The sequence below is a fragment of the Embiotoca jacksoni genome, unplaced genomic scaffold (assembly GCF_022577435.1).
Source record: "Embiotoca jacksoni isolate LCO1_2020_lvr unplaced genomic scaffold, fEmbJac1.0.p SCAF_31, whole genome shotgun sequence".
Lineage (NCBI taxonomy): Eukaryota > Metazoa > Chordata > Actinopteri > Embiotocidae > Embiotoca > Embiotoca jacksoni.
In genome coordinates, this window is record NW_027185383.1 from 3,045,091 (window position 1) to 3,071,115 (window position 26,025).

The window sequence follows — 26,025 nt, forward strand, 5'->3', positions numbered from 1 at the left end:
CTCGATGTGTGCGTGAATATCAGAGGACAACACTTCAATCAACTTCAGCATTTATTCACAAGCAAAAAGACCACAGTGTTGTCAGACTGTCTCTAGTTCTGGGTGCCTGCAATCAACTCAAACTCAGAAAGCCAATGTGCGTTTTACAAAAAACATCTACAAAGGAATCAGAACGTCCTTTTTTTTTTTCTTCTTCTTCTTCTTCTTCTTCTTTTCGTTTGATTTTATTTTTGTTGGTTGGTTTTGCGTCGGGAGCGTGGGTTTTTTCAGATTTCCATGCTGTGACATGGTTAGACGGTGACACCTAAAAAGCGTTGGCACTCATGCTGACCCCCGTGACAACAGTGACTCATGATGATGAAGAGGAGGAAGAGGAGGAGGGGGGGGCTGTGCAGCCGCTGTGGGGTGTCGATCCGCCTCTTAGCGCCAACACGAGGTGGAGCACGGAGCCTCCCTGGATCTTGTAGTCTGCTGCCGTCTTCTCATCGTTCCTGAGAGGACACAGAGGGAGAGGACAGGAAGGGTTGGAGCGGCCATTTCTTTCTTAATTGTTACGACCCAAATTAATTAGAATGTTTTGGTTCCTTCAAATTTATTTCACGCGCCAGTTTCTGGAGGTTTGTTTTTCGAAGCGGAGTGACTTCAAATGGTGTTCAAATCTTTGGCGTCACACAAGACGTGGCAGCATTTTGCTGCACCAACCGTATCGTGTATGAAAGTGGACTGAGAGAAATGCCCGATGTGGAAGTGTCATAAAGTGTAAAAGCGTCGAGGGTTGTCGGGGCTCGGCTCAAGAAAGGGTCCATAGAGTCCCATTCAACTCCACTTATAAAATAAAAGTCAGGTCAGAATAGTGTCACTCCTTCTTATCAGTTTTCCGGCGGTCCGTCTAGAAATAATTCCTACATTATTAAACATCGGGCAGTAAAAAGCTGTGTGTTTGGGGGCGTGTCTGTTTGATTGACAGGCCCGTGGTGCAGTCAGGTTTCCGCTGCAGGTGGGCGGGGTGCAGCGTCCTCGGGTTTCCAATCGGTCAGATCCACCACTCCTCGTCGGCTCGCGCAAATATGCTCACTTCTGGCTTTAAGTTAGCAAAATGGCGACGGCCAAAAACAAAAGTTAAAGTGGAGGTTTTATAACGGCAGTTTACAAACCAGTGACGTCACCGTGAGCTGCCGCGACGCACGACACACTGACACACTGACTTTGGTCCCTCTCCTTTGTCCTCAGTGGAACAAAACAGATTTAAGCTGCAATCCAAATCACGTAACTTCCGTTTACTTTCGGTACGCATTGCAGCTACTTTTATAAAAGTACTTTTATAAAAGTACTTTTATAAAGCATGTACTGTTGCATGCAGCATGTATACAACTGGGACATGCAACTGTGTCATAAAAATGTGCCTTGAACTTTGACCCTCTTGGCCGTATCACATTTAAAGTAGAAGGAAAAAGAAAGCGATTTGGAGCGAGTGCTACACTTGAAGTTATTTTTAATCCCTCTTCTTCTTCTTCTTCCTTTTTGCAAATTGCAACCAGGCAGAGAATCGGTGCCACCGACTCTCTCGGCTGCTCAAGTCAATGTGACGCATCTTCCAACACACAAGAGGATCGGGGGTCCGAACCGCCAGAGAAGCACGCCGGCCTGCATACCGCGAAAAGCGACCTGATGTTGGAGGACATCCTGGTATCTCTTAATGTGGTTACCGTCGTATTTGTGTTCTGTCGTGTTTAACGGACGTGACGATGCAAAGCTCTTGATGGTGACCGCAGGCACACCGTGTCACAGGAAATGTATGTCCTTCAAAATAAAAGCGCAGCATCAGAAAGTTTGTAGACCTCAAAATAAATACGACTTTTGTTCCACCCCCCTCCCGCTTCCCGCGCGCGCAGGTCTGCGACCCACTTTTGGGCCGCCACCCACCAGTTGGGAGGAGGACTATCTTCTCGCTCCTTCAGAGTGAGGTAGATCCCAGCAGAGCAACTTACATCTGTTTTCCACTGTAGATGAGTCTCTGTTGCTGCGGGGGGATCCCCTCCTTCTCCTCCACCCTTTCTTTAATTCGCTCCACCTACATTCACGCAAAACAAGACATTTTTAACGTGCCCGCTGCGTCAGCGAAACGTGGGTTTGCATCTTTCGAGGGATCGAGTGTTTCAAGCCGTCACCTTGTCTGTGGGCTCGATGTCGATCTCTATTTCTTTTCCGGTGAGAGTCTGAAACACAACAAGAAGACGATTACATCATCACCATTGTTTGAAAATGTCCCCCGTCAGTGTGGACGGGTGCTCGTACCTGTGAAACCTTCAGCTACACAGAAGAATCTGGTTTAAAGAAGCTTTGTGGAATAATCCAGTGCAAGGTTGGACCTGTCTAAGTGTCGCGGTGTGACATGGACCAGGTCTAAAAACAAAACGGTGAAATCTCCCTTTAACAGCTTCACTCTTAAAATAAAGGTTTGATCGAATCTTTTAACCTTTCTATGATAATCTAGAAAAAAAAAAAAGTGACGAATCGGCTTTTAACTTCAGTCGTTAGTTATTTCCATCATCTATAAACCAGCTTTTATTTATTTATTTATTTATTGTGCCATTTAAAGATCTTTTTTTTTTTTTAATCTGTGAAACGTCAAACAACAACAACAACAACAACAACAACAAGGCGTGCCTCAATTAGCCAGATCTTAAAGTGACGTCATCCTCGTGACGTCCAGCGACACGGAAAACACTCAACTCAGCGTTTCTTTCGTTAGCATGAACCCAAACAGCAGCTGCTGAACTGCGGCGGTAAGTACCAACCGAAGCCTCGTAAACAGCAGCTCGGGAGAGAACCGGCGTCTTCCCCCCGAGTCAGGAGCTCCTCGCAGCGTTTTAACATCCAGGAGGAAACGTGGAAGTCGGTTTTCTTCTGCATCGGGCCCCGAGATAAATTAGCGGACCGGTCAGTCCCGTCGGCGGGCTGCCGGGGACCTGCGGCGGACTTTAGGCTGACAAAAACCAAATCATTTCCTTACCTTAACTTTGATCAACATGCTGAATAGAGAATATACTGCCAATAGAAACTGGAGGAACCGCTTGGAGACCAAAACACTCGGGCAAAATTGGCGAATAACAACCTGCTCGTCTCGCTCCCTTCACTGTGCTTCCTGTGCAGACGTCTAAAAGTCCCGGACGGGGCGGAGTCACGCGACACCAGCAGAATGGTTCCGCTTTGAGGAATAACAAATCACCCACTTTAAGCTCAAGGTAGATAATGGCAGTTGTTATCCTTTCAGTTGCACTGCCGCCTCCCACTGGATCTCCTCGTCTAATGCTGTTTGTCTCTGTTAACAGTCTAATAAGTAGTCGAGTCACCTTCCAAAACCTAAATAATCTTCTTTCCCCCGCCGCATCCCGAGTAAATCTTCAGCGTTGGCCTCCACACATCCTAATCTTCTGTAACCCTGATGCCCTCCTCTCCATCATATTTCCTGCATGACATCAGGCCATGCTCCACTGTCTTTCACCTGGAATTGATCACAATATGTTTCCCTACAATATAAAGTACACTATTCAATTTATTTTGACCAATTCTTAATTTCCTTACACTGAACTGCCGCCTCTTGTTGGTTTCACTATTTCTTACTGTTTCTACTTTATTTCATGAAAGTGTCTTCCCTTTGTTCATGGCAGATTTATTGTGGACAGAAATAAATATTTGTATCTTTATTGCACTAAAAGTTGCAATGTCAGGTTGTAAGAAATAATCCCTTACAAATAAAAGTTTACTAAAACCAATTGTGTTTAAGTAAAATGATTTAAGTATAAGCAAACTAAAAGTACATTTACAGAGTGTCACATTATTATACAAGGGTACAATTGGGCAGCACAAACACGGTACATAAATGAATGGGAGAATCCAGGTGCTACTAAAACATGGATTAAAAAGGAGTAAAAAAAACTGGTTTATTCACATTCATACATTTTTTAAAAGGTAAAAATGTCAAACTTAAAGATCCCTTCTCACTTTTGGTTCCCATGTAGAGAAGCCCAGATCCCGCACACCTCCTCCATTCATGCCGAGATGCTGTGTTTACACTCTGGCAGGAAAAGGGTCCGGACCAGCTCGTCAAACTGTCTGAAGGAAGAACAATGGAATCATTCGAGGGCCTGAAAAATAAATATTCTTTACAACAGTCCCATTTTTTTCGGCTAATTGTTAATAAGACGATATACACTAAAATACACACATACCCCACATGTCTTTCTTGGAAGAAATCCCCCCCAGAACAAAAAAAGATTTATTTCATATATTAATGAAACCTTTTGGTTTAAATCTTAAGGAAACTCACCACATCAGAAAACAGGGGCAACTTGATATAGGATGACAGAGAGGTGAAAATGTTTGGGCATCAATTATAACAAATATATTTACTATTTTGAGCTATAATACAGATACAAAAAGATAATTTATTGTAATGCTATGGATATGATGTGTAAATAACTACACAGATATACTGCATACACACAAATACTCTTAGATTCAGCGAGAAAGACTGGATTTCTAAGAGAACACCAGGATCTAAAACTAGTCCCTCTGTAAAAATCAGCCTTTCATGACCATGTCGAGGGATTTATTAAGATATGGGAGCCGGTGTTGGACACGGAGGACCTCTCTTAATGCTAGAATATGAAAGCATGACAGCCCAGAAGCTCTCTGACATGAGTCGTAACTCTTGACACCAAATGGTCCCGGCTTTCACACACACATGCTGATCATTGAGCTAACGAGGCAGGAAGTCTTTAAAATGCATCAGCTCCGGTGTGTTGCTCATCATTCAGTCATGGTGACTCATCTCTACCTAGGTGTGATACTCCTGGCTGGTTTCACAACAACTGTTGCCAATGCAGGTATCCTTCACACGCACACACGCACATGCACACGCATTAACCTTGTGTGTGTGTGTGTTATTTAAAGTGTTTCAGCTGTTCATGAGTATTTTGTCTGCAGATATCGAGGTCGTCTGTGCTGAAGACTCAGTCAGAGTCACGTGGAGGATCAATCAGGAGTTGGTGCCGCACGCGTCTCGTCTCTTCCTTGGAAACTGCATGGTGTCTCAGCTGAAAGTTCTTCCCAATGGAGAAGGAGAAGCGCAGTTCAACTACCAGTTTTCCGATTGCAAGTTTAAAAAACTGGTAAAGTACCTTCAGTATTTAACTACTACCACTTTCAAACACTTTTTTTTTTTTTTAAACTTCTAATTGCCAGTTTTTTTTTCTTCTCTGCAGATGAAAGGAAAGAACTTAATCTATCAAAATGAGCTGAGCTACAGGCCGCAGCCGAAGTCCAAACCTGCAGCGTTTGTGCATCCCATCGAATGCGTTTCTAAAAGGTAGAATACTGTCTGGGATCAAACTCTGTTTAAATGAACAGAGATGACGAATTACCTTTTAATGTTTCAGACCTGATGGGTGGGTGCCTCCGTTCCTGAACCCTGGATCGGGTATGTCTGAAGGGTACAGCGGGCTCGTCTTCCACATGGCCCTCCTCAATGGTAAGTTCTCGACTCTGCAACATCAAACATTAACGTATCTAAAGGCCAATTTCTGAACCTTTTTTTGCTTTTCCTCACAGAGCAGCTAACGGGCGTCGCAGAGTCAAACATCATCCCGCTGGGCTCATTCATGCCAATCTGGGCAGCAGTGGAGCAGAAGTCCCATCAGCCATTGCTGCTGCTAATGGAGGAATGTGTTGCAGCCACCACAGCTGAGCTACAGCCCGGCAGCCATGTTTACCCCATCATTAGCAACAAGGGGTACGAGCCAGATAAAGGTTCATCTTCACCGTCATCACATCGGTTTAATACTAATCTGAGGTTTACGTTTCCTCAGGTGTCTGCTGGAGAGCAGGAGAGGAAACTCCATGTTCCTCCGTCGGTACCACTCGTCCGCCATCATCCTCTACCTCCAGTCCTTTAAGTTTGGTCTTGGAGAGGAGGCGAGGAAATGGCAGCAGCTTACAGGAATGTTTTAGTTTGAAATTGAATTAAGCTCAAGTTTTGTGTGTTCCTCAGGTGCACATCCACTGTCGACTGGTGGCGTGGGATCCTGAGGTTCTTGATGAAGACAAGAAAGCTTGTCATTATGTGAAGGAGAATGAGAGGTAATTATGAGTTATGAGAGTTGGATGAAAGTCAACTGTGCTGATGTACTTCCTCTGACTGCTTCTTTTCTCAGCTGGGAACTTCTCGACGACCCGTTTCAGAGCTCCCTGTGCGGGTGCTGCGAGTCCACCTGCAAGTCTCGGTCCAAAAGAGAAGTTGGATGGGGTACCGTCTCTCTGTTGACTTAAGGATTTTTGAAGATTGTGCTGTTTTGATTTTGATTTTTTTTTTTTTTCTCTCTCTCTCTCTCTCTCTCTCTCTGTGTACAAATTCACGTTCCCTCTTTTCAGAAACCTACGGCCTGAGCCACACTTTTGTGTTGGGGCCCCTCATCATGGTGGACTGGTCCGACTGGAAGGCTGCCAACAGGCCAGGGCGGTCTGTCACTGCAGCCGACTCTCAGGTGAAATAAGACATCAGTGAAAGTTCTGTCTACAAATTGGAAGTTTCTGTTGCACAGGACGCAGGCGACAACGTTTCAACATTTTATCTTTACAGGAACCGCTCGTTCTGAACTGATGGAGACTCCAGTAGCAGATGACCTTGAGCCGCTGATTTACACGTTTTTGGGACATCCCCCTGTACATGATCTTGATTTTTGTTTGCTAATCCAGAAGAACCTGCAGCAGAAACGGTCAAACTTTATACATCTATCTCCTGATTTAAATAAACCAGGTGTAAACCCCCTCTTTGTGTGATGCTCTTCATTCTGTCCTTTGCTTGTGGCAAAACAATAATAACTCTCTTTGAGGATGGTGTCCTGTTGTTTGGTTGCATAAAGTCACCACACAACTCCTTGCCAAAAGTCCAAGTAATTATTACTGGTAGTTAGAATTTGATTCTTTAAAGCCTGATTTGCAATAAAGACTTCAAATTTTTGGGCTTTACATTCAAAGTACCTGCTGATTTATGTATGAATGGTTTCATAAATTTAGATAGTGTTGCCTTCAGGTGCTTGTCTTTTTGGATGTGATTTAGAAGATTCAGGTCCCACATTTAGACAGTCATCTAATATTTCAATGGATTCTTCAAACTGTCTTGGCTTTCTTTTTGTCCAGCATCAGTTTGGAGTTGTGTCAAAGCGGAGTCCTTGATATCTAATACGACTTGAGTGCACAGACTTTATACTGCCACAGATATCAGACTTTAGTGGTTGCAGATCATAGAGGAGTGGCCTCTGGGTGCCCATCTAGTTTAAAAAAAACTAATTTTGGTAAAGGATAATACTTGGGCAGTTTTCTAAGATTAATGAAGCCTGGAGTTTTCTCACTGTCTTGCCATAAGTAAGAAATTAATGATGATGGACCTGATTACAACTACAAGAATGTGTTCACACCGTTAAGATGCCTGTCTGATTTGAAATGTAACAACTACCATAACTGTTTGTGGGAAGTCTTAGTTTTCTAAATACTTTATTTTTCCATGATGATACCGTGAACACAGAAATAAATGCAACTCTTTGCATGTTTCTCACACTACCTACAACTGAACCTGTATATAGACCCTCTTAACAGCAGAAATTTGAACATGTAATTGGATGAATGGCTTACTGGGACACACCTGTGCTTTCCCTATAATACCAAGACAAAATGTCTGAAGTGAAAAAGGTTGAAACTGCCTGCAGAGTGTTTGCAGGAATATACTTCTCGTACATTATTATAATCTGCAACTCTATTTATATACTTTTCTTTTCACTTCAAATGTCTTTTCATGAGCAGTAAACTGTTAATAATCTGCAGATCTATTCCTACAACACACCACACCATGTCAGAATGAACCAGACTCTTCTTGTCATCCCACAGTTGATTGCTGCACCTGTAACTGCTGACACCCAGCAGGTGAAAGAGGTTTCCCTGATTGACAGGTGTCAGTCAGAGAGAATAAAACCGCCTGCAGAGTCAGCAGCAACAGTTCAGTCGTGATGGCTTTCTTTTGGCTTTGTGTGGTGCTGGTCAGCCTGGTAGCGTCTGTTGCAGTAAATGCAGGTACTCTTCAAATCTTGTTCTGATGTGGTCTTTAAAATAATCTGTGCAGAGACTTTAGGTCTTTTATGTTTTATCCCTTGCAGATATGAAACTGGACTGCGGGGCTGACTATGTGACGGTGGTGTGGACGGAGAGCAGATCACAGGCCAACACCTCACTGTTCCGTCTGGGAAGCTGCTTCCCCACCAGCTCCACCGCAAGGGAGGCTGTTTTCAGTGTGTACTTCAATGACTGCAGCTTCAGGAGCCTGGTGAGTAGCTTCAAACTCCTCACATGCTTAAACTTTATTCTTACAGGTTTAGTGACACTTGTCTCTCTCTCTCTCGCTCTCTCTCAGGTTACTGGGAATCACATGATTTACACCAATGATTTGACCTTCATTTCCTCACCTGGTTCTCTCATACTTCCCTTCAGTCATCCAGTGGTCTGTGCATACGAGAGGTCAGTGTTCAAGATCGCTTTATCAGAGTGTTATGCAAACAGAATCAGTGTTTGAGTATTGCAACACAAGAGTTTCATCTTTATTTTTTCTGCAGGTCTAAAGATTGGTACCCCATGATTTATGAACCCGTGTTTGACACGTATGGTGTAGAAGATCTGGTGTTCCATATTGGACTTATGAATGGTGCGTGTTGAAACGTGTCCTCGAAAGGAAATGCTCAGGGTTGCCGCGGGGACTCCTAAAAATGAATCCCTTCTCTATCTGTGGTTCATAGCGGATTTCTCCGGCCCCGCTGAATTCACCACTTTTGCTCTGGGCTCCGTGATCCCCATCATGGCCAGCGTGGAGCAGCATTCCCATCAGCCCTTGCTGCTGTTTCTTGAGGAATGTGTAGCTGCCACCACACCAGCGCTGGAGCCTGAAAGCCATTTATATCCACTAATCACCAATAAGGGGTAATTTGTTACACTAACTAGACATTCAATTTTGTTTTCTTTTAACCTTTTGTTTTTTTTGGTTAGACATGGAAGTCACCAAATGTTCTCCAACCTTTCAGATGTCTTGTGGACAGTAAAGTGTCTCGTTCAAAGTTTGAACAAAGGGAAAAATCCTCAGAGCTCCGCCTGTCCCTTCAAGCCTTTAAGTTTGCTCTGGGAGAGGAGGTAAACCTTTTTTTTTTTTTTTTTCTCATTCTATAACAATGGGTGGAAACTAAATAAAATATCACCTGTAAATGCTGGTATACTGTTCATCAACAGCTATTTATCCACTGCACCCTTGTGGTTTGGGAACCCAATAGTCTTGACCACACCAAGAAGGCCTGCCATTATGGAAAAGATCATGGGTAAAAAAGAGATGAAACTGTTTTTAGAAATGTAATGGTTCAATACATTTCTGTAAAGAGGGTCAAGTGTTTGAGATACTGTGGACATCTTAAATCTCGGCTAATCACTGACTCTTCTCATATCTGTGTGCAGCTGGGAGTTGCTGGACAACCCTGCACATAGCAGTTCATGTGACTGCTGTGAGTCCATCTGCAGGTCCAGGAAGACGAGGAGTCTCTCGGGTATCTGTTTATACAATGTATGCTGTGACATAGTGGCCTCATGGTACAAGACTAAGGGTTGTTGTTTTTGTAGGGATGCACGGAGTTAGACAACAATCAGTTCTTGGACCTCTTACCATCACTGACCAGAATTCCTGAAGTTTCCAAGTAACAACTTTATTTTAATTTTATTTTTTTACATGTTGGAACAGACAATATCATCTAATTTTTTTGTTTTGTTCCCAACAGGAACGGATCCATCAGACGGACTGGCCCGTTCAATCTGACTTGGGTTTTTATTCCAGGTTTCACCAGCTCCTAGAAGCTCAGTGCCTGCTTGTCTTTCTGCATTTCAGACTTGTGCCCATTAAAGTTGTGTCAAACATTTGCCTTGAACAAGTCATTATTTTATCTCTGTTCTTTATTGCTTTTTTTCCTGTTTAAGATGCACACATAAGGAAGATGCCCTCGCAGGGATAATTGTAACCTTAAAAGGCGTGTCAAGCAATGTGTGAATTTTGTTCAATACAGATCAAATATTTGTGTGGACAATAATATAGATGGCATATGCTCTGATGTCCACACTCACATCTGTTAGCTCCCTTTGCTGTAGCTTAGAAATACTGCAGTTAGCATTTTTCTACAAATTTGATGAAAGGAGGATTGGCACTATAAGCTTTGCAAACCCACTTTTGATTATGAATTGTAATGACAATGAAATCTGCAAATAGATGGGACCACCTCAATCGTTTGTTATTATTATTATTGTGATTGGCTGCTTTAACCTGAGATGTCTCCCTCTATATACATCTACTCTTTCATGCTCTAGGGAATCATAAATGTGTTTTATATGGCCGGGATGCATGTGTAAAATGTCAAGTCATCAAAAGGTCGATAAGAACAGCTGTTTTCTCGGATAAAAAGATAAGATTTAATCTTATTAGTCAATTTAAGTGAATAAATGCTGGATATCGGATTTCTTTGTTCCATCTTTATTTCCAGACACATCGTGAATGAAACATTTTACCAAAACAAAACAAAACAAAAAAACAAATCAAACTTTATCCTCGCGAACATTGTCCATATTGATGACGTCACACTATTTAAATGACCCTCGGCCGTCATCGACCGTCTCTCCGCCAATCAGAGAACAGAACAGGATCCGCGAGGCGTCCCGCCTTAACTGTTCTTCACCGCTGATGTTGGGACGAAACTTGTGCTCCTGCTGACCAGGTAGGTCATCTCCATTGTTCACCAGAGGACACGAGGCGCTGAAATCATCTCGGAGCCGACATGTTCTGAAAGGTCCTCAGTTTCTTCCTGTCCTCATGTCATTAGTCAGCGTCCACTTTATTGTCTCCAGACAAACGGACCTGTCCTCAAAAACGAGCTAGCTATCACTTTTTTATATGTTCTCTGGTTAGATTTAGTTAAAACTATCTACTAACTAGTCACAGTTAACACTGTTATCTACTAACTAGTCATAATTAACACTACTAACTAGTCATAGTTAACACTGTTATCTATTAACTAGTCATAGTTAACACTGCTATCTATTAACTAGTCATAATTAACACTGTTATCTGATAACTAGTCACAGTTAACACTAGTAGCTGTTAACTAGTCATAGTTAACACTGTTATCTATTAACTAGTCATAGTTAACACTGCTATCTACTAACTAGTCATATCTAACACTATCTACTAACTAGTCATAGTTAACACTAGTAGCTGTTAACTAGTCATAGTTAACACTGTGGTCATTATTATACTGAACATTTTGAATAAGCAACTTGTTTTTCACTCTTGACTGTTAAAACTTACCATTTTGTGTGTGAGCCATGTTTCATCCTTTCATTCAAATAATTCAATCCAAATAAAAGGGAAACGTCTTTTTCTGTTGAAAAAAAATACAAATCGTATTCCTGCTCTGTACGGTGATTTTGAAATCGGGAAATGTACTGATAATCAGAGATAAGTCAAGTTCTTCAGTGATCACAGTCAAATGAACCTGGTGTGATCATTCATCGTAGAATCTGATATTTAATCATGACATCAAATCTAACAGTGATATTGTGTTCATTTGCAGAACAGAAAACACAGGATGAGAAATGGACTGGTTCCATTGTAACCAGTGCTTCACGAAGGGAGGGTCGAAGTTTGCCGTGTCCAGCTGTGGCCACATCTGCTGCGAAGCCTGCATTAAATCCAGTCAGACAGATATCGTGCTTCAACGTTGTAACATCTCCGGTTTGAGAGAAGGTTTGAGGGCAGTAACGACGGTCTCTTTCCCCTCAGAGCAGTGCAGCGTGTGCGGGGCCGGCTGCAGCTATCTGGCCATCACTGACGAGGTTGGTGAGTTCGACGTGCTCACGGCGGGTTACCGTCGAACGGAGGAAGAGCTCATTTCCACGCAGCCAACCGTTTATGTCCGGACAAATCTCTATTTCAGATGAAGCCACAGGAAAAAATGTTTTTCAAGGACCCTGTGAAACTCATCCAGTCGCGGCTGGAGCACGTATCAAAGGTCTGACTCGCCTCCCTGTAATTGTTATAGCAGGATGTTAAATGTCAGAGTAGTCTGTCAAATAATGAGTCAGTGTGTCTCATCAGCAAGAGACTGAACGATATAACGCCACATATTAAGCTGCTGTTCACTAGTCGAGGTTGAGTTACTGAATGTTTTATTTTCACTGAAATAATATCTTAACAGCGACGTCCTCATGCTCCTCAGATTGCCATTTTTCAGCGGATGCAGATGGAGAGAGCCACAGCTCACTTCAAGCACAAGTCCGCTGAACTGGAAAAGCGTGCGAAGCAAGAGACCGAGCGGGGTTACAGGTAACTTCAGCACTCGTTATCGCTCCTCTTCTGGCCGAGTCAATCAAATCCCCCCCCCCCCCCGACTGCAGCGCCTTTCCTCCAACGTCTTGTCATCACAAGGCAACTGTCGGAGCTGAAGAGAGAGAATGCTGATTTAAAGAAGCAGCTGTCGGAGCTGAGAAGAGAAGTAGCGGAATTAAAAAAGCCACTTTCTCAGAGGAGGGTAAGTTCCTCAAAAGTCTTAACGCTGCCAGAAATATCCATCTCATGTGGGTTCGCGTCTAATGCGGCCTGCACGCTCTCTGTGCCGCAGGTTTCCCCAGGATACATTCAGACTGATGGGTAAAAGCCAATGTACAAGTTTGATAACACACTCTTAATGTACGCGTTTTAAAACCATTCAATGATATTTTTTGGGGGGACTCAGCACTCATAGGATGTCGCTCCCCGTGGCCGTCACCTCTCCAGGTAAACCCAGGGACTTGCAATACGTTGTAGTCAATTTATTAAGTGAACAGTTTCATGTGGTTTGATGAGAGCATGTTTTCTTTTCCAGTTACCCCTCGTTCGAGAACTATGAGGTATGAATTATATTGTAACGTTCTAGTGGATTTCATTCTGTACATCACATTAACACTCGAACACGTGTGTCTCAGTCGTATCGGCTCAGCAGAGTCCCAGAGGTGGACCAGAGACCGAGGGCCTGCTCTCTCCTACGCTGTAAGTCTCCTCGCATATATTTACTTCATTTAGTATTTTATACAGAAATGAATGCTTTAATTTGGGACAAATGTTGTTGTTTTTTTATTATTATTATTATTATTATTGTTTTCGATAAAGTAAATATTTAAATGTATACTTTGCAACTTTTCGGTCACTTGTTGACAGAATAACTAGTTAAAAAGCTCAAATCTGTAGTTACGCTCGTGTAGGTTTTACTGGAGCTTTCCACTGGGTTCTTCTTCTTCGTCTCACTCTCTTCCTCGGTGGATGGAGTTTACTTTGAGGACCTGAAGATGGTATCTCCATGACAACGGAGCAAACTCCATCCACTGATGAAGACTATGAGATGTGGTTGAAACCTAAAGATGTTCTTTTGTCAAAACACCTAATTTTCAATTGCAAATGTTACGATTTTTGTCTGCCACAGATGGAAATCGACAAAACATTTATCATGGTTTTAACTTTGTAACCGTTTCTGCTTCGTCAGACTCCTGGATCAGCTACGTCTTTCTCCAGCCGCAGTTCTCTTCACGAACACAGTAAGCTTGTCTGCAAACACGCTCTTCTCGTCCTGCCGTGTTGGCTGCGATTAAAATGGAAGACTTTGCGTCGCTGAAAGTACCCTGTTCTCAATTGAAATCTCTCTTCTCCGTTTTGAAAAGGAACACCCACGTCCTTCAGCACCCCCACGAGGTGAGAAAATCTCCCGAAATAACTTTGTACTCTGTCGCACTGGTGAACGTTCCCGATGAGGCTTTTCTCGTGTAACCGAGTCGGTTCATTTCTGTCATCCTCAGAATGCAGACTCCTAATGCTTTCCAGTTCCAGTTCATGAGCGGGTTATCGATGCAGTCACCCAGGCACTGATTAAATGTCCATTTATACTTGGGAGGACATGTTGGTTAGTTACGGAGTCATTTGGTTAGATGTGTTAATCAGTGTTAGATGTGTTTTTCGCCCAGTAAACAGGAAAAGTGTCTTTGTTAAAGACCACGTTGTTCTTCTGTTCAGGAATTAAACTGCCTTCAAATCTCAGTTGGATTTCTGGTGATTTGTTCCTTCTGAAAATACATTTAGGCAACAACTTAACTTTCTACCGAGACATTTCACAGTTACTTCCTTTCTGCTAACAAGTCAGAATTTACACGAGTTAAAAATAACTATGTTCAATCATAACAAGCAAAGTTCCTTAAATCACAACCCAAAGAAATGGTTTACACACACGGTTATAAAGGCAAATCAAATCTTTTACTGGTTTCCAGTGACACAATTGTGCAAATAAGAATTTTTTTTCAAAGAGGAAAAAAAAACAACATTGAAAAACATCGGCAAAGGAAGACACTACGTGTTATGGGCATTTCCCCACAGCATGACACGCACATTAGCTTCTCATGACTAACAGGATTACAAAACAAAGTGATGCACACTGCTTTGTCAGGTTTTCTCATCATCTAATCTTTGTCCAGACATTTCTAAGTAACTAAACTCTTGACTCCATTTATAATTCACGTCATCCTCTGTAAGTCAACTAAAACACAACTTCAGAGTGTGGAGTTTTTCTTCTTGAAAACACAGCAGTGTAGGAAAGAACTAATAAAACACATGAACCTGAAAGTATAAACGTTTGTGCTAGAACTCATAATGCGAGCCGACAGAAACATTGTAATTTCTCTTTGGATTTGAATCCTTTGCTACTTACACAGTATGTGGACCCCCATTGGTTATCTTATCTAGTCTGTCTACCTTATAAACCATGAAGTCACATCCTAGACCTATTAAGACAAAAGAAATAGAAAATTACTGACTGAGTCAATGAGTGACTTGGCAATTCTGACATCATTATGACATTGATGTGGTTTTCTGCTTCTTCATACTGTTTACCTTTACAAAGGTGCAGTTGTACGCAATCGACGAGCACATTATTCAAACAGTAAGTCAAGTATTACAGCAGAGCGGCTAAAAGGGAATCGAGGGAATGTGTGACAGAAATTCACTGAAGATGTTGGATGTAACCGAGTCTTTACCACACTGCTTTCAAAAAGCACGATTAAAAAGTATCAAGAACGGCATTGTATAGTTTGATTTTCATGTTTTGTGAAATAACTGGATTTCTTTGTGAAATTATTGGACTTAAATAACAATGGCAGCAGGCTCTAAAACCAAAGTGCAAGATGTCAATGTAAAGTGTACATGTCCAGTGTGCTTTTCATGACAAGGAATCATCGGCTGTAAAGGAATGATTACACACAGTGATCAGTCAACAAATCCATCAATGTAGACATTTTTCCGGACCGGTCAATTATCTGCTATTGCCAGGTACCAAAAGTAGAACCAGTTTAAATTATACTGCTACGACAGCTTCCTAAAAAAAACATCTTTAGTAGTGATATCTAAACAAAAAGAATAAGCTCAAAAAAAAAAAAAAAAAAAAAAAATATAGCAAACCAGTGTACAAGTCACTGTCCTATTTACAGCAACACGGGCAGCACAATTATAATTCAAGTCCAAATATATTAGGATAAGCAGGGAATGCAGCATATAAAAAAACACAAACCTTACTTTGGGCTTGTACTGGGAAGACTGGATGTTACAAACCTGCCTCAATTAAAGCAATATAAACCAAAGTAATAATTATGCTCGTCGGTGCAAAAGAGGTGAGAAGTAACCCACCAACTTGTCTGAATGTTCTCAAGTAACAACGGGTTCTTGGTCGGCCTCCCCAACATCCTGAGCTGCAAACCAATCTCGCACCTGCTGGTAACTCATTCTCGATTTCTTGCATAGAGAGTCGAGGTCTTTTTCGTGTAGCGAGCCCGTTGAAAGGTAATACGCGACCAACGCCTGGGGATCCGGGGAATCGGCACTCGTTACGTTCGCTTGAGCTTTTCTTTTGCGGCTGCCCCCGCCCCGGGTAGATGTCCCACCTCCGTTTGTTAAACCGCTGCTACTTTGCTGGAGCGCAAGTTCTGCCAAGAACTGGTCCCGGACCCCCTTCACCCACCGCAGCTGGCCGTTTTTGACGGCGTAGCGCGTGTCCCCAAACCACTGGATCACATCTGCCCGGGGTAAACCCGTGAGCTTCACCAGCTCGGTGTAGTCCTCACTCTTGGGCCACTGGCAGCGCAAGAAGTGCTGCTTCAGCACATCCAACTGCTCCTTGGTTTTTCGTGGTCGGCCGGCCGGAGTGAGGGCGGGGGACGTGGACGTGGACGTGGATGTGGACGTGGACGTGGACGTGGACGCGCCTGAGAAGGACGCGGCGGCTGTCTGCGAGGGCTTGGCTTTAGCCGACTTCTTCGACGTGCCGACTTTGTTCGAAACTGGCTTGTTCGGCGAGGCGATCGGTGGCGGGCTGCCGGAGGGAGAAGAGCAGGGAGAGGGTTGTAATACACTTGATGGCTCCGGGGGAACGTCTGGCTCATTCTTGTCGGACTTGGTGAGTTGTAAGGGCTGTTCTTCAATTTGTTCCTCGTCTTTAACACTGTCCCCGTCACCAGAAAGCTCCTCCGCCACGTCATACCCTTGCGTATCAAGCACCCGTTCCCCGAATGCTTCCAGGCTGTTTGACAAAAAGGTTTGAAAGAAGTGCGAGTTTCTAATCCCGTTGCTGCGGTCGGCCTCGGGGGTCTTCGCCCCGTTTATCTGACGAGACTTCTGAGTAACGAGTGGAAGAGGTTGAGATTGTTGATCGTGTTTACCTCCACCGGCGGTGTGGTGGGAATAGTTCTGGGCCGCTGCCAGGCTTCCTCGACCGACTCTCAGCTGGTAACGGCTGTCGCTGAACCATTTACGAATGTCGTTGCGACTCAGCCCCGTTTCTTCCTGCAAACGTCTGAGCTCCGCCTCTGCGGGCCAGTTCTCTCTCAGGAAGCTTTTCCGAAGGGCTGCGAGCTGAGCTTTCGACTTTTTGTAGCGTCCGTGGCGGTGCGGCCGTGAAGACGACTCTGAAAGGTCGAGGGTGACGTCGGTCGGTGTACTTGCTGGTGTGTCTGCTGGTGGGCGGTAGAAGTACGAGTCCTGAGGGGGGGGGAGGGTGGAGCTGAAACACGGGGCAGTGGTTTTGGCTGGTTTGTACGTATCTGGTGACTCACACTTTGGGTTCTTCTTCTGTGGTATGAAGATGGAGAGAGCACCCTCCTCTTCATCACTATCCTTATCCTCAATGACCAGTTCCTCAAAACTTTTGCTCTTGGTCTTCACTTTTGTTTCCTCATTCTTTTCAATGGATTCCTCACAAAGCTCAGGCACCGCCAGCTTCCGCCGCGTCTCCTCGATCTCCTCCGAGGACCAGCTGATACCGTATTTGATTCTCTGCACCATAAACCACACCTTAACTTTGTCCAGTGGCAAGGCACATACCCGGGCCAGGGTGCTAACCTCCCGGGACGATGGGTACGGAAATAAGTTAAAGGCTTGGACCAGCTCTGGGATCGCGTCGAGTTCGCGGGTCTGATCCGACTGTGTCCACACCAGCTTCAGCCCCTCGGACACCAGAGGCAGACACACCACCGAGTTGGTGTTGGTGGTGAAACTCGCCACGCCGCTCGCGTTGCTTTCGGCCGAGCTGGCCGAGTGGCGCGAATCCTTGGAGGAGCGTTCGGCTTCCGGCTTCCCTTCACATTCTATCTTTGTTAGTTTTCCTTCAAACGCCCCCTTCAGGCCCACAAGTAGTCCATTTCTGCCGATGTGTTCAGTGTATGTTGCCATCTGGGCTATCAAAGTGGGTTCTTTCACCTAGGCAGGAAACAAAAGCAGTGATTCAGTGGCTGGTTTTTGGTCGTCATAACTACAAAACGGCTTTAATTTTACCGATAAGATCGCCGTGACGAGAAGGACAATTAAATCTGAAGAGTACAGACGGTGATGTTTTAAGAACTTTCTGTTCTCATTCATTCTTAAAGTCAATTATCTGACAGCTGTCTCCCCTCCCCCCCTTACTTTGGCTCTCCTTATTCTGAACTCTCAATGAAACTAGTCGTATACTCCTCGTCGAGACTGGGCCTCCCCTCCCCCAAAGTGTGGTGACTGACTTTTGTTTTGTGTGTGTGTGTGTGTGTGTGTGTGTGTGTGTGTGTGTGTGAGAGGGGGGCGGGGGAGCAGGCGGGAGGGGGGGGGGGGGATCGGTCGCAAAGGGTGGGAGCACAAGGAACGAGGTTCTATGCAAAATCCATCCCCGTTTCTCACCCTTTCCCAGTCGGGCTTTGTTCCACTTCCAAGTTCTCAGTTGTGAAAGATACGTGAAGCCTCTTCACAAAGGACGATACCACAACGGAAACCTGTAGAAAGAGAAAATGAGATGCATCAGTCACGCTCAAGACTACAAACAAGCAAACTAAGCAGTATTTCACGTCGAATATTTCGTTTGAAAAGTGGCTTATAAATAAACAACATTGATATTGATTGATTTATTCTTAAGCAACAGGTGTTAGACCAGCACTTTTAATATATCACAATGGCTCTGAGAAGGCTTAAATCAAGGAATTGTGATTGAGATCAACTGTATTTGGCACATTTGTCTTGACTGTAGTCTTAACCTAATTACACCAGGTGGCTTCTTTCTTTCTTTCTTTCTTTCTTTCTTTCTTTTTTTTTTAACGTGTATACCGAGCAGTCTTCACAACTACTTCTAATTTTGGAGGAGCTGTTGTTTATTTTCGACAGAGGAAGTGTTGCGCATTTAGTTGAGAGAATACGCCACGACCATGGCCGACGACGTAGGTCATTTGAACCATGAAAGAAATGTTGAAGTGTAACAAAAACACGAGCGAAAAAAAACCCCGATGAAATCACAGTATTAGTCACTGGTGAGACACTAAAAACCCGCGGGGATGCGCTCACACGGCGCCTGCTCGGTTTGTTTGGTGTCTTTCTTTGATACACTGCTGCGGTTCAGACGTTGTATCTTTGTTTTCGGGCAACAAAAAGCTTTAAAAGTTGCTCCCTCTGCCAGTAACAATAGCGGTCCAGGGTCCCCCCCCACCACCACCACCAACCCCCCCTTTATGGCGTACTAACTAAAACGCTTCGCACTGCACAGGCGCACTTCGCCGTCAGACACGCTTCAGTGAAACATAAAAATAAACTTACCGAAAAATCCCAAAACAACCCTTTTATCCCCGAGGTCCGTTTGAGCGAAACGAAACCCGAAGAGAGCCGGAGTTTCGCTTCCGCCACTCCGCTTTTAATGGCCGAAGTTTGGAGGCAGCGCAGGGAAACAATACCGTCCGTCTGTTTGTTTGACCCTTGTCTTATTTATCGCGCACCTCGACGGATTGCGGTCGGGATACAAAGATGCGAGGCGACCAAGTTTGTCGCCCGTCGTGGGAGTTGAGTGGTCGGCTGATTCCAACCGAAGAGGGCACAGTTTTCTAATCCGCGGGATTCAGGTCGGAGAGTCGCCGTTAATTCGTCCCCCCTCGGTCCGCCCGTCGCCGCTTTTGTTCTTTAACTGAGAAGTGTTTCCCCTGTCCGGCCAGATCGAGGCGAGGCGGAGCTGAGGACCAGGAAGCCCAGAAGGCCCAACGGACTCTCCCACAGTGACGGCGGGGTAGGTGGGTGTGCCAGTCTGGGCGAGCAGGCCGTGGATTGGAGGGAGAAGGCGCCTGTAAACTAAATCCGTGACAGTAGACTGAAACGTATACCACCCACCAGCACCCCCCCGGTATTTCCGTCAGCTGATATTATTTTAGACCGGAGTCATCAGTTTACTAAATTTGAACATTTCATATCTCACAATCCTGACTCAATCAATGTCATATTTTCTCGGAGGAACTCCTCTTTTAATCTCAGACAGAAGATCAAATTTAAAGAGCTCCTGATGTTAGGAACCAGAGGAAACTCAAATTGGGCTGGTTAACCTGGAAGAAGGTAAATTATACATGAAAAAAAAAAGATTCATTGCACACACACATATTTCATAGGCTGATATAGACGTTTTAAATTCATTATGTTAGCATCTTTTGTAACTTTAAGGCCAAACAATTATAAAGAAAACAAGTTCCCCCTTGACACTTTTTTTTGCCGGAAGTTTCGAGACGGCTTTAAATCAGCATTAAAGGGATCAGTCTGGTTGGGAAATAAAATAATGCGGTTAATAGAACATTTAAGCAAATAAGATACGACAAATTGAAATAATTCGACTCATTTTAAATTGCGCCAATTGACCTCCTTGTTACTCAGGGAGTCAATACGTGGCTTATTGACTCCCTGAGTAACAAGGAGGTTTAGATGAAATGATGCACTCAAGTTCTAACGACATATTTTACACCAGCACCTCTTGTATTTTTCTTTCTATTGTAAAAGAGACCAAAGTATAAGATCAACAGTGTTTCGGTGCGACTGCGTGTCCTTCAAAAAAAATGAGCTGAATTTATATCAGTGATGTTCCCTCACTGAAATAAAAGCAGATGCATTTTAAACAGTTTTGTTATTTTGCAACAAAGAAGGGAGGAATGTGAACAGCAGCAGGTTTATATTCCTTTATTGAACGGTTTGTTACTTAGCTGCCATACAGTAGTTATGGTAGTGTCTGTATGTAGATTTAATGGAAGCATAACAAATGCAAAAATAAGGGAAAAATGCACATTTCTGTGTTTCTAAAAGTGCATCTTCAGCTGTATAATACTGAAGAGAAAAACACAATTGGTAGTTATAATAATTAGCTTCACCTCCGACTGACTTTAGTGTTCATGTTGCAGAAAGTAAGCGAGGACGTCCTCCATGTTTACCTTGTTTAGGTCAGACTTCACTGAATCACAGTCATTAAGTGCTCAAGTGGGAATTAATACACACAATTGGATAAACAGTCCTTCAAAGAATATTATAGCGAGTCTTCATTCTCACGTAATCCTTCTCGTATTAGAAATGGTTGTGGTTTTAAACCACGGAGCAAGAGCTTTACAAAACAACAGTGGCAGAAGTGTTTAGAAGTGGCTGTTTGCCAGCGAGAGCACAAAGCGAGGCAGCCGCAGGAACGAGGGGACAACAACCGACAGCCAGGAGATGTATGGGACCTGGCTCAGGAGGAATTTCAGGGAGGTGTAATCAACCACACTCCGCCCTGAAAATAAACACAGACAACACACCATGTTCGAGTCCATTTCTTTCTTTTTTTTTTACAAATGTGTCATCTTCAGATCTTAAAAGGAAGAAAGAAAAATGCAGATTTACCATCAACATCCTTAATCCCGTAACGTCTTGCCAGGTCACAAGTCAGGAGCACTTTCCCAGTCAGCGACATCAGATTTTTGTCTTGCGGGGAGAAAAGAAAAGACACCACAATCAAAATATGCTTACTTAAAAAAAAAAAAAGTAAATAAGGCTTTCTAAAATTATCATCTGACCCGGGTCAGCGTTTCTCAGCATTCTGCATGAAATGCTCAGTTCAGACTGAAGACTGCAGCTAATCGCAGTTCTCCAGTGTCCATCGGTCTGAAACCTGCCAGTTCACACCAAAGCAACAAGACGAGTCGCTGTAACATCTCCATAGCAACAACTCGCTGTACTTTTATTTTCACTTTTTTTCACTTTTTCATAGCTGGATGTAATTTGTAGCGTTTTAATACATGAATGAGGATCGTGGTGGTGATGTACTTTGAACAGTTGCAGTTTTAGTCGTGATGAAACGGTGAAAACATTAAAAAAAAAAAATCAAGAATTTGGAGCTGCCCATGGGTGCTCTAACAAAACACCCCGGGGGTTTATGCAAATTTATGCAGGAAACTTAAGACAATAGATATCCCCTCCTATGTTAATTTCTCCCATCTTTTTCGACAGCAGAAGAAGCAGCAGTTCTGTCTTTTAGTGGAGCTGTTGTCTTGTGCAATGAGCAGAATAAACACCAAGGCTGGAGATATACTTGCTTTAAACTTTAAATCAGGCACATCAGGATGTTCTAATTATATCCTTCTGGCTGCTTTCTAGTTGAGTCATCAGGTAACACGCAGCGTACAGAGGCACATACGTGACCTTTAACGCTCATGACGCAAGCGGTTGTGAACGTGAGGTTGAAATAAAAGCATATCTCGGTCCAGACAGTATTTCAGCAGGTGAACAGCTGATGATAACACAACGCCGTTTGAGCCATAAAAACTGGGAAAAACACAGACACTACTCTGCATGATATACTCTATTACACGGGGGTGGGCGGATCAGGGCCCAGTAGTTTCTTACTACAGTCACATGATTAACTGCTTTACAAGTGGACAAATTTGTCATTTACACTCCATTAAAATTGATGTTAAATAAAAGTATTTTCTCTCAATGTTCGAAAAGTTTTGTCTCGTCACGTTTGGTCTGAACGGGGCTTTAAAATCAACAGCCCATGCAGATCAAACCTGTGTACACAGTTACTCTATAAAGTCTTTCTGGCGGACGTCTACTGGTCTGGAGGTGTTACCGCTTCTCCATTTATCAATCTGACCGTGATGTCAACACCATCTCCCAGGGGTACAGTCCCACCTTTAGCCAGGTCCACGATGCACTTCCCGCTCAGTTCTGTGGTTTCTCCGTTGACAAATGCCTCTTTAAACTGAGGACAAATAAAAAGGCAGAGTTTTAGGATACAGCTGAAGCGGCTGCCGTGAAGAATGATTTGCTGATAGAAACGGTCTACCTTCGGATCTATGCCCTGTGGTGTGTCTTTCTCGATTATGAACTGAGATACCAACTCTGTCTGTACGGCTCCGGGCCACAGGCTGACTGAAGCCACTCCTCTACTTTTCAGCTCTACAGCCATGTCTGCTGCCAGCCTGTCGCACTGGAAACAAACCATAAACAAAACAGGCCTTTATTAAACTGCCACAACATATCCAACGTGCCCAGGTGTAGTATTTAGACCTAATTATATAGAGCATGTACTGGGTCGCGATAAAAGAGATCTAGGACTCTGTAAGAAGATAACTTACTGCAGCTTTGCCCACACCATATGGCACATTGAAGAGATACCGCAGCCCCCCCATGGAGGAAATGGTCACTATCAAACCCCGACCATGAGCCACCATCAACCGTGACGCATAAACAGAGAAGAAATAGTGACCCCTGCCAGATAAGGACAAACGGAAATAAGTCATGTCATTTTTGTTCAAAATCCCGGCGTGCAACTCCCTCTTAGTTTGTTTCCTGTATGATTACATATTGTCAAAGGGGAACTGAACTCACAGCTAAAAACAGACAAAAACAAGTTGGGTAACAGCTGATGTCGACCATGACACAGTTTACTGTCAATGACTCAGTAAAACTCACCAGACATGATTAAGCACAAACGCACACAGTCAGTACCTGAGGCCTGTGTTGTTGATGGAGTCCCAAATAGATGGATCCGTTTCCCAGAACTTGGTACCCATGTTCTCGAAGATAGCCTGGAATAAGAAACGACACAGTCCTCTCTCGGTTTCCTTTCATTCACACTCTACACGTGTACTTCAGTTAATTCTACTGTATGAAGTCTGATTTACCCACAGGTGTTCTTGTGAGACCTACCTGTACTCCAGCGTAGGCATTGTTAACCAGTACATCCAGTCTGCCGTTCTGTTCACGTTTGATCCGCTCAAACAGACCTTCAATGTCTGAATCCTTTGTAGAATCACAGATCACTGGCACACAGTTCCCACCTCTCTCCTTCACCTGTTTTCAGATTAAAGACATCAGACTTCAACACTTCTACATCAGCGTGGCAGAGAAATCCACGTTTCAGGTGCAGCAGACATCGACCTGATAAAGACCGAGGAACCGACATTACTTTGGCTAATCATTGCCTTTCTAAATGATTGCGGTTTAATTTATGTATAGCAATGCAAGCAGTGAATGTCACCTGTGCAGCAGTTTGATTCAGGGTCGTCTCCTGGCGCCCTGTGATGTAGACGGTGGCTCCCGCCTCTGACAGCTGCAGAGCGATTCCTCTGCCAATGCCCCTGGAGGCACCAGTCACCACACACACCCAGCCGGACAGTGACATCTTCTTCTCTGGAGGAGGAACCAACACAATAAGCAGTAAGCTCTCTCACACACACACACACACACACACACACCATACAAGCTATATACACACAGAAGATCATTAACCCTCCTGTTGTCCCTGGGTCAAAATGACCCGCAGCTGTGTTCAACCAAGTTCTATTTTATTTTCCTATTTTTTGGGATCATTGGTGACAAGGAGGCTGTGAAGGTTTCTTTAAAGAATGACGACCAATGATCCCAAAAAATATAGAAATAAAACAGAACTTGGTTGAACACAGCTGCGGGTCATTTTGACCCGAGGACAACAGGAGGGTTAAACGGTCTATGAGGGTTCATTTGGTCAGAGGTCAACAGGAAAGTCTAAATAAGTTATAACATGGTTGCGTAAATCAAGCAGCACGATTACCAATCACTGTCCAAAGGTCCAATGATATCTCGAGCAGTGATATTTTGCCTTACACAACTGCTTATGGTCCTGTCAGTGTTAGTCAACATTTTTCATGTGAGTTTGACCTGTGACTCTGATACTCTTAAGAGATAATCATCAGTGAGGATTATGAAAGGTTTAAAAGTTAAAGATGATTCAAACTTCCCATGTCATAACGAGGCTACATTTAAATGTTACAGGAGGAAAATACAACTTAATAATACCACACAATCAATGTCTACTACTGACTGTGTATTGATACCATCAGTTATCTTTGTCCTCACTATGAAACACACTTTTAGATTAGGCTTTGCTCGATCTTCTGGTGAACTCATTTATTTCTAACAGTCAAAGATTAGAGACTTTTCCACTTCAAAAACTGACGTCTCCTTACTGAACTATTGAAAAGGTTCGAGACTTTGTTGTTATTTAGCAGAGTATTAAACACATAATAATAATAATAAAGCATCAAAACAATACCTGATAGCACAGAATGCACCGGATCTGGTTTGTCAAGTCCCAATAATAGTCCTCCGGTGAAAAAGGACAAGGAAATGTTTCGGTGACACACGGTCGGTCTACTGCTTTTATAGTAGCCTCGAGGTTTAATACTCTGCTGTGTGACAGTTACACGCTTCCCAAACGCCCATCTGTCGTAATCTCGCGAGAAGACGCGAGATAAAGTGAAACATGCAAATGAGACAGGAGGATTAATTTACGGTAATTTCGTCCTTCGCGAGAAACCCGGTTGATTGAGTTGGATGTAACTTGAAAACTCCACAGTCACACCAGATACGCCGGTTTTGGTGTGAATAAACAAACCAAAGAGCTATTTTTTTTAATTTTACACCGAGTTACCGTGCTTGACGCATGCGCCCTTGCTCTCGTTGCCTTTTGAGTAATATCCAGATTGTGGCTTGTTGTGATCGATAATAGATTATATAACGGGAGGCCAGGAGGAGTGAACTATCTTGAATGTCAGAGGTGATCTTGGGTTAAATGTACTGCACAGCATCACACGATGGCGCTATAGTCCACGCAAAACATAGTCCTCCGATGTAAGGTCCTTCAGATATAATTCCGATATGTAATGTTCATACAATTTAATTAAAAATAACAGACACGTGTTAATCTTGCCTCGTGCGTTGTTGAAGGCCTTTGTTCAAGGTAGAAGTTGTAAAAGAAAGCAGTTGGCTACTTGATGAGAATAGTTTAGTTTGTGTCGTTTTATGATGTTTGATTTTTGTGCGTTTGTGGAAAATATATTTTCTCATAAACATATTGTGATCACTCCATAAAAACTGTACTGTAATTTTCATAAATTATTTTGAGAATGTAAACATGTCTATACATGTAAAGAGTTGAGTGAATTACGTAATATATACAATTTTTAAAACTTTATTTTCAATAACAATTAACAGTCCTTTGACATCCTATAAAGAAGTTTTTTTTCTTTAAAGAAAGAATTTTAACAGTAATATAA

General features: G+C 43.4%; 6 protein-coding genes across 6 annotated transcripts; 3 read left to right on the top strand and 3 right to left on the bottom strand.

Annotated features, from left to right (window-relative positions):
* Positions 1-38: 38 nt before the first annotated feature.
* nedd8l (NEDD8 ubiquitin like modifier, like) lies at positions 39-3,135 on the bottom strand. Its single transcript, XM_069164370.1, has 4 exons — positions 3,014-3,135; positions 2,169-2,216; positions 1,989-2,071; positions 39-491 (listed from the first exon to the last, which is right to left on the bottom strand). Exons 1-4 carry the CDS (start codon positions 3,029-3,031, stop codon positions 350-352), a joined length of 291 nt encoding a protein of 96 aa, XP_069020471.1. The 5' UTR covers positions 3,032-3,135; the 3' UTR covers positions 39-349.
* Positions 3,136-4,822: 1,687 nt separating this feature from the next.
* On the top strand, positions 4,823-6,828 carry zp3f.2 (zona pellucida glycoprotein 3f, tandem duplicate 2). Its single transcript, XM_069164371.1, has 10 exons — positions 4,823-4,889; positions 4,990-5,174; positions 5,268-5,371; positions 5,442-5,533; positions 5,614-5,794; positions 5,871-5,976; positions 6,053-6,141; positions 6,216-6,307; positions 6,433-6,545; positions 6,641-6,828. The coding sequence occupies exons 1-10, from the start codon at positions 4,823-4,825 to the stop codon at positions 6,659-6,661; spliced, it is 1,050 nt and encodes a 349-aa protein (XP_069020472.1). The 3' UTR covers positions 6,662-6,828.
* Positions 6,829-8,063: 1,235 nt separating this feature from the next.
* On the top strand, positions 8,064-9,773 carry LOC138207261 (zona pellucida sperm-binding protein 3-like). Its single transcript, XM_069164369.1, has 9 exons — positions 8,064-8,127; positions 8,211-8,377; positions 8,465-8,568; positions 8,664-8,752; positions 8,844-9,024; positions 9,126-9,231; positions 9,328-9,413; positions 9,547-9,635; positions 9,709-9,773. The coding sequence occupies exons 1-9, from the start codon at positions 8,064-8,066 to the stop codon at positions 9,771-9,773; spliced, it is 951 nt and encodes a 316-aa protein (XP_069020470.1).
* Positions 9,774-11,724: 1,951 nt separating this feature from the next.
* LOC138207272 (E3 ubiquitin-protein ligase RNF212B-like) lies at positions 11,725-14,164 on the top strand. The gene is made up of 12 exons (XM_069164388.1): positions 11,725-11,824; positions 11,912-11,964; positions 12,066-12,140; positions 12,348-12,454; positions 12,557-12,659; positions 12,750-12,778; positions 12,864-12,904; positions 12,993-13,017; positions 13,093-13,156; positions 13,647-13,698; positions 13,822-13,852; positions 13,957-14,164. Exons 1-12 carry the CDS (start codon positions 11,725-11,727, stop codon positions 14,024-14,026), a joined length of 750 nt encoding a protein of 249 aa, XP_069020489.1. The 3' UTR covers positions 14,027-14,164.
* Positions 14,165-14,385: 221 nt separating this feature from the next.
* On the bottom strand, positions 14,386-19,337 carry homeza (homeobox and leucine zipper encoding a). Its single transcript, XM_069164406.1, has 3 exons — positions 19,247-19,337; positions 18,344-18,435; positions 14,386-17,893 (listed from the first exon to the last, which is right to left on the bottom strand). Exon 3 carries the CDS (start codon positions 17,864-17,866, stop codon positions 15,848-15,850), a length of 2,019 nt encoding a protein of 672 aa, XP_069020507.1. The 5' UTR covers positions 17,867-17,893; positions 18,344-18,435; positions 19,247-19,337; the 3' UTR covers positions 14,386-15,847.
* A 1,285-nt stretch (positions 19,338-20,622) lies between these two features.
* dhrs1 (dehydrogenase/reductase (SDR family) member 1) lies at positions 20,623-24,113 on the bottom strand. The gene is made up of 8 exons (XM_069164407.1): positions 23,970-24,113; positions 23,639-23,782; positions 23,438-23,517; positions 23,065-23,197; positions 22,773-22,916; positions 22,619-22,688; positions 21,329-21,409; positions 20,623-21,218 (listed from the first exon to the last, which is right to left on the bottom strand). Exons 1-8 carry the CDS (start codon positions 24,111-24,113, stop codon positions 21,082-21,084), a joined length of 933 nt encoding a protein of 310 aa, XP_069020508.1. The 3' UTR covers positions 20,623-21,081.
* Positions 24,114-26,025: the final 1,912 nt, after the last annotated feature.

What these genes read in the sequence shown, in the direction of transcription:
- dhrs1 (XM_069164407.1), bottom strand. Translation starts at nt 24,113, where the DNA reads ATGTCACTGTCCGGCTGGGTGTGTGTGGTGACTGGTGCCTCCAGGGGC. An exon ending in ATGCCTACGCTGGAGTACAG is followed by an intron (nt 23,518 to 23,638) that starts GTAGGTCTCACA and finishes TTCTTATTCCAG; the next exon opens with GCTATCTTCGAGAACATGGG. An exon ending in CATCGTGGACCTGGCTAAAG is followed by an intron (nt 21,410 to 22,618) that starts GTGGGACTGTAC and finishes TCTCCCCGCAAG; the next exon opens with ACAAAAATCTGATGTCGCTG.
- homeza (XM_069164406.1), bottom strand. Translation starts at nt 17,866, where the DNA reads ATGGCAACATACACTGAACACATCGGCAGAAATGGACTACTTGTGGGC.
- LOC138207261 (XM_069164369.1), top strand. Translation starts at nt 8,064, where the DNA reads ATGGCTTTCTTTTGGCTTTGTGTGGTGCTGGTCAGCCTGGTAGCGTCT. An exon ending in AGTTTGCTCTGGGAGAGGAG is followed by an intron (nt 9,232 to 9,327) that starts GTAAACCTTTTT and finishes GTTCATCAACAG; the next exon opens with CTATTTATCCACTGCACCCT. An exon ending in CATTATGGAAAAGATCATGG is followed by an intron (nt 9,414 to 9,546) that starts GTAAAAAAGAGA and finishes ATCTGTGTGCAG; the next exon opens with CTGGGAGTTGCTGGACAACC.
- nedd8l (XM_069164370.1), bottom strand. An exon ending in ACATCGAGCCCACAGACAAG is followed by an intron (nt 2,072 to 2,168) that starts GTGACGGCTTGA and finishes GCGTGAATGTAG; the next exon opens with GTGGAGCGAATTAAAGAAAG. An exon ending in ATCTACAGTGGAAAACAGAT is followed by an intron (nt 492 to 1,988) that starts GTAAGTTGCTCT and finishes GTGTCCTCTCAG; the next exon opens with GAACGATGAGAAGACGGCAG.
- zp3f.2 (XM_069164371.1), top strand. Translation starts at nt 4,823, where the DNA reads ATGGTGACTCATCTCTACCTAGGTGTGATACTCCTGGCTGGTTTCACA. An exon ending in AACAACTGTTGCCAATGCAG is followed by an intron (nt 4,890 to 4,989) that starts GTATCCTTCACA and finishes TTTTGTCTGCAG; the next exon opens with ATATCGAGGTCGTCTGTGCT. An exon ending in AGTTTGGTCTTGGAGAGGAG is followed by an intron (nt 5,977 to 6,052) that starts GCGAGGAAATGG and finishes TGTGTTCCTCAG; the next exon opens with GTGCACATCCACTGTCGACT.
- LOC138207272 (XM_069164388.1), top strand. Translation starts at nt 11,725, where the DNA reads ATGGACTGGTTCCATTGTAACCAGTGCTTCACGAAGGGAGGGTCGAAG. An exon ending in CGTGGCCGTCACCTCTCCAG is followed by an intron (nt 12,905 to 12,992) that starts GTAAACCCAGGG and finishes TTTCTTTTCCAG; the next exon opens with TTACCCCTCGTTCGAGAACT. An exon ending in GGCCTGCTCTCTCCTACGCT is followed by an intron (nt 13,157 to 13,646) that starts GTAAGTCTCCTC and finishes CTGCTTCGTCAG; the next exon opens with ACTCCTGGATCAGCTACGTC.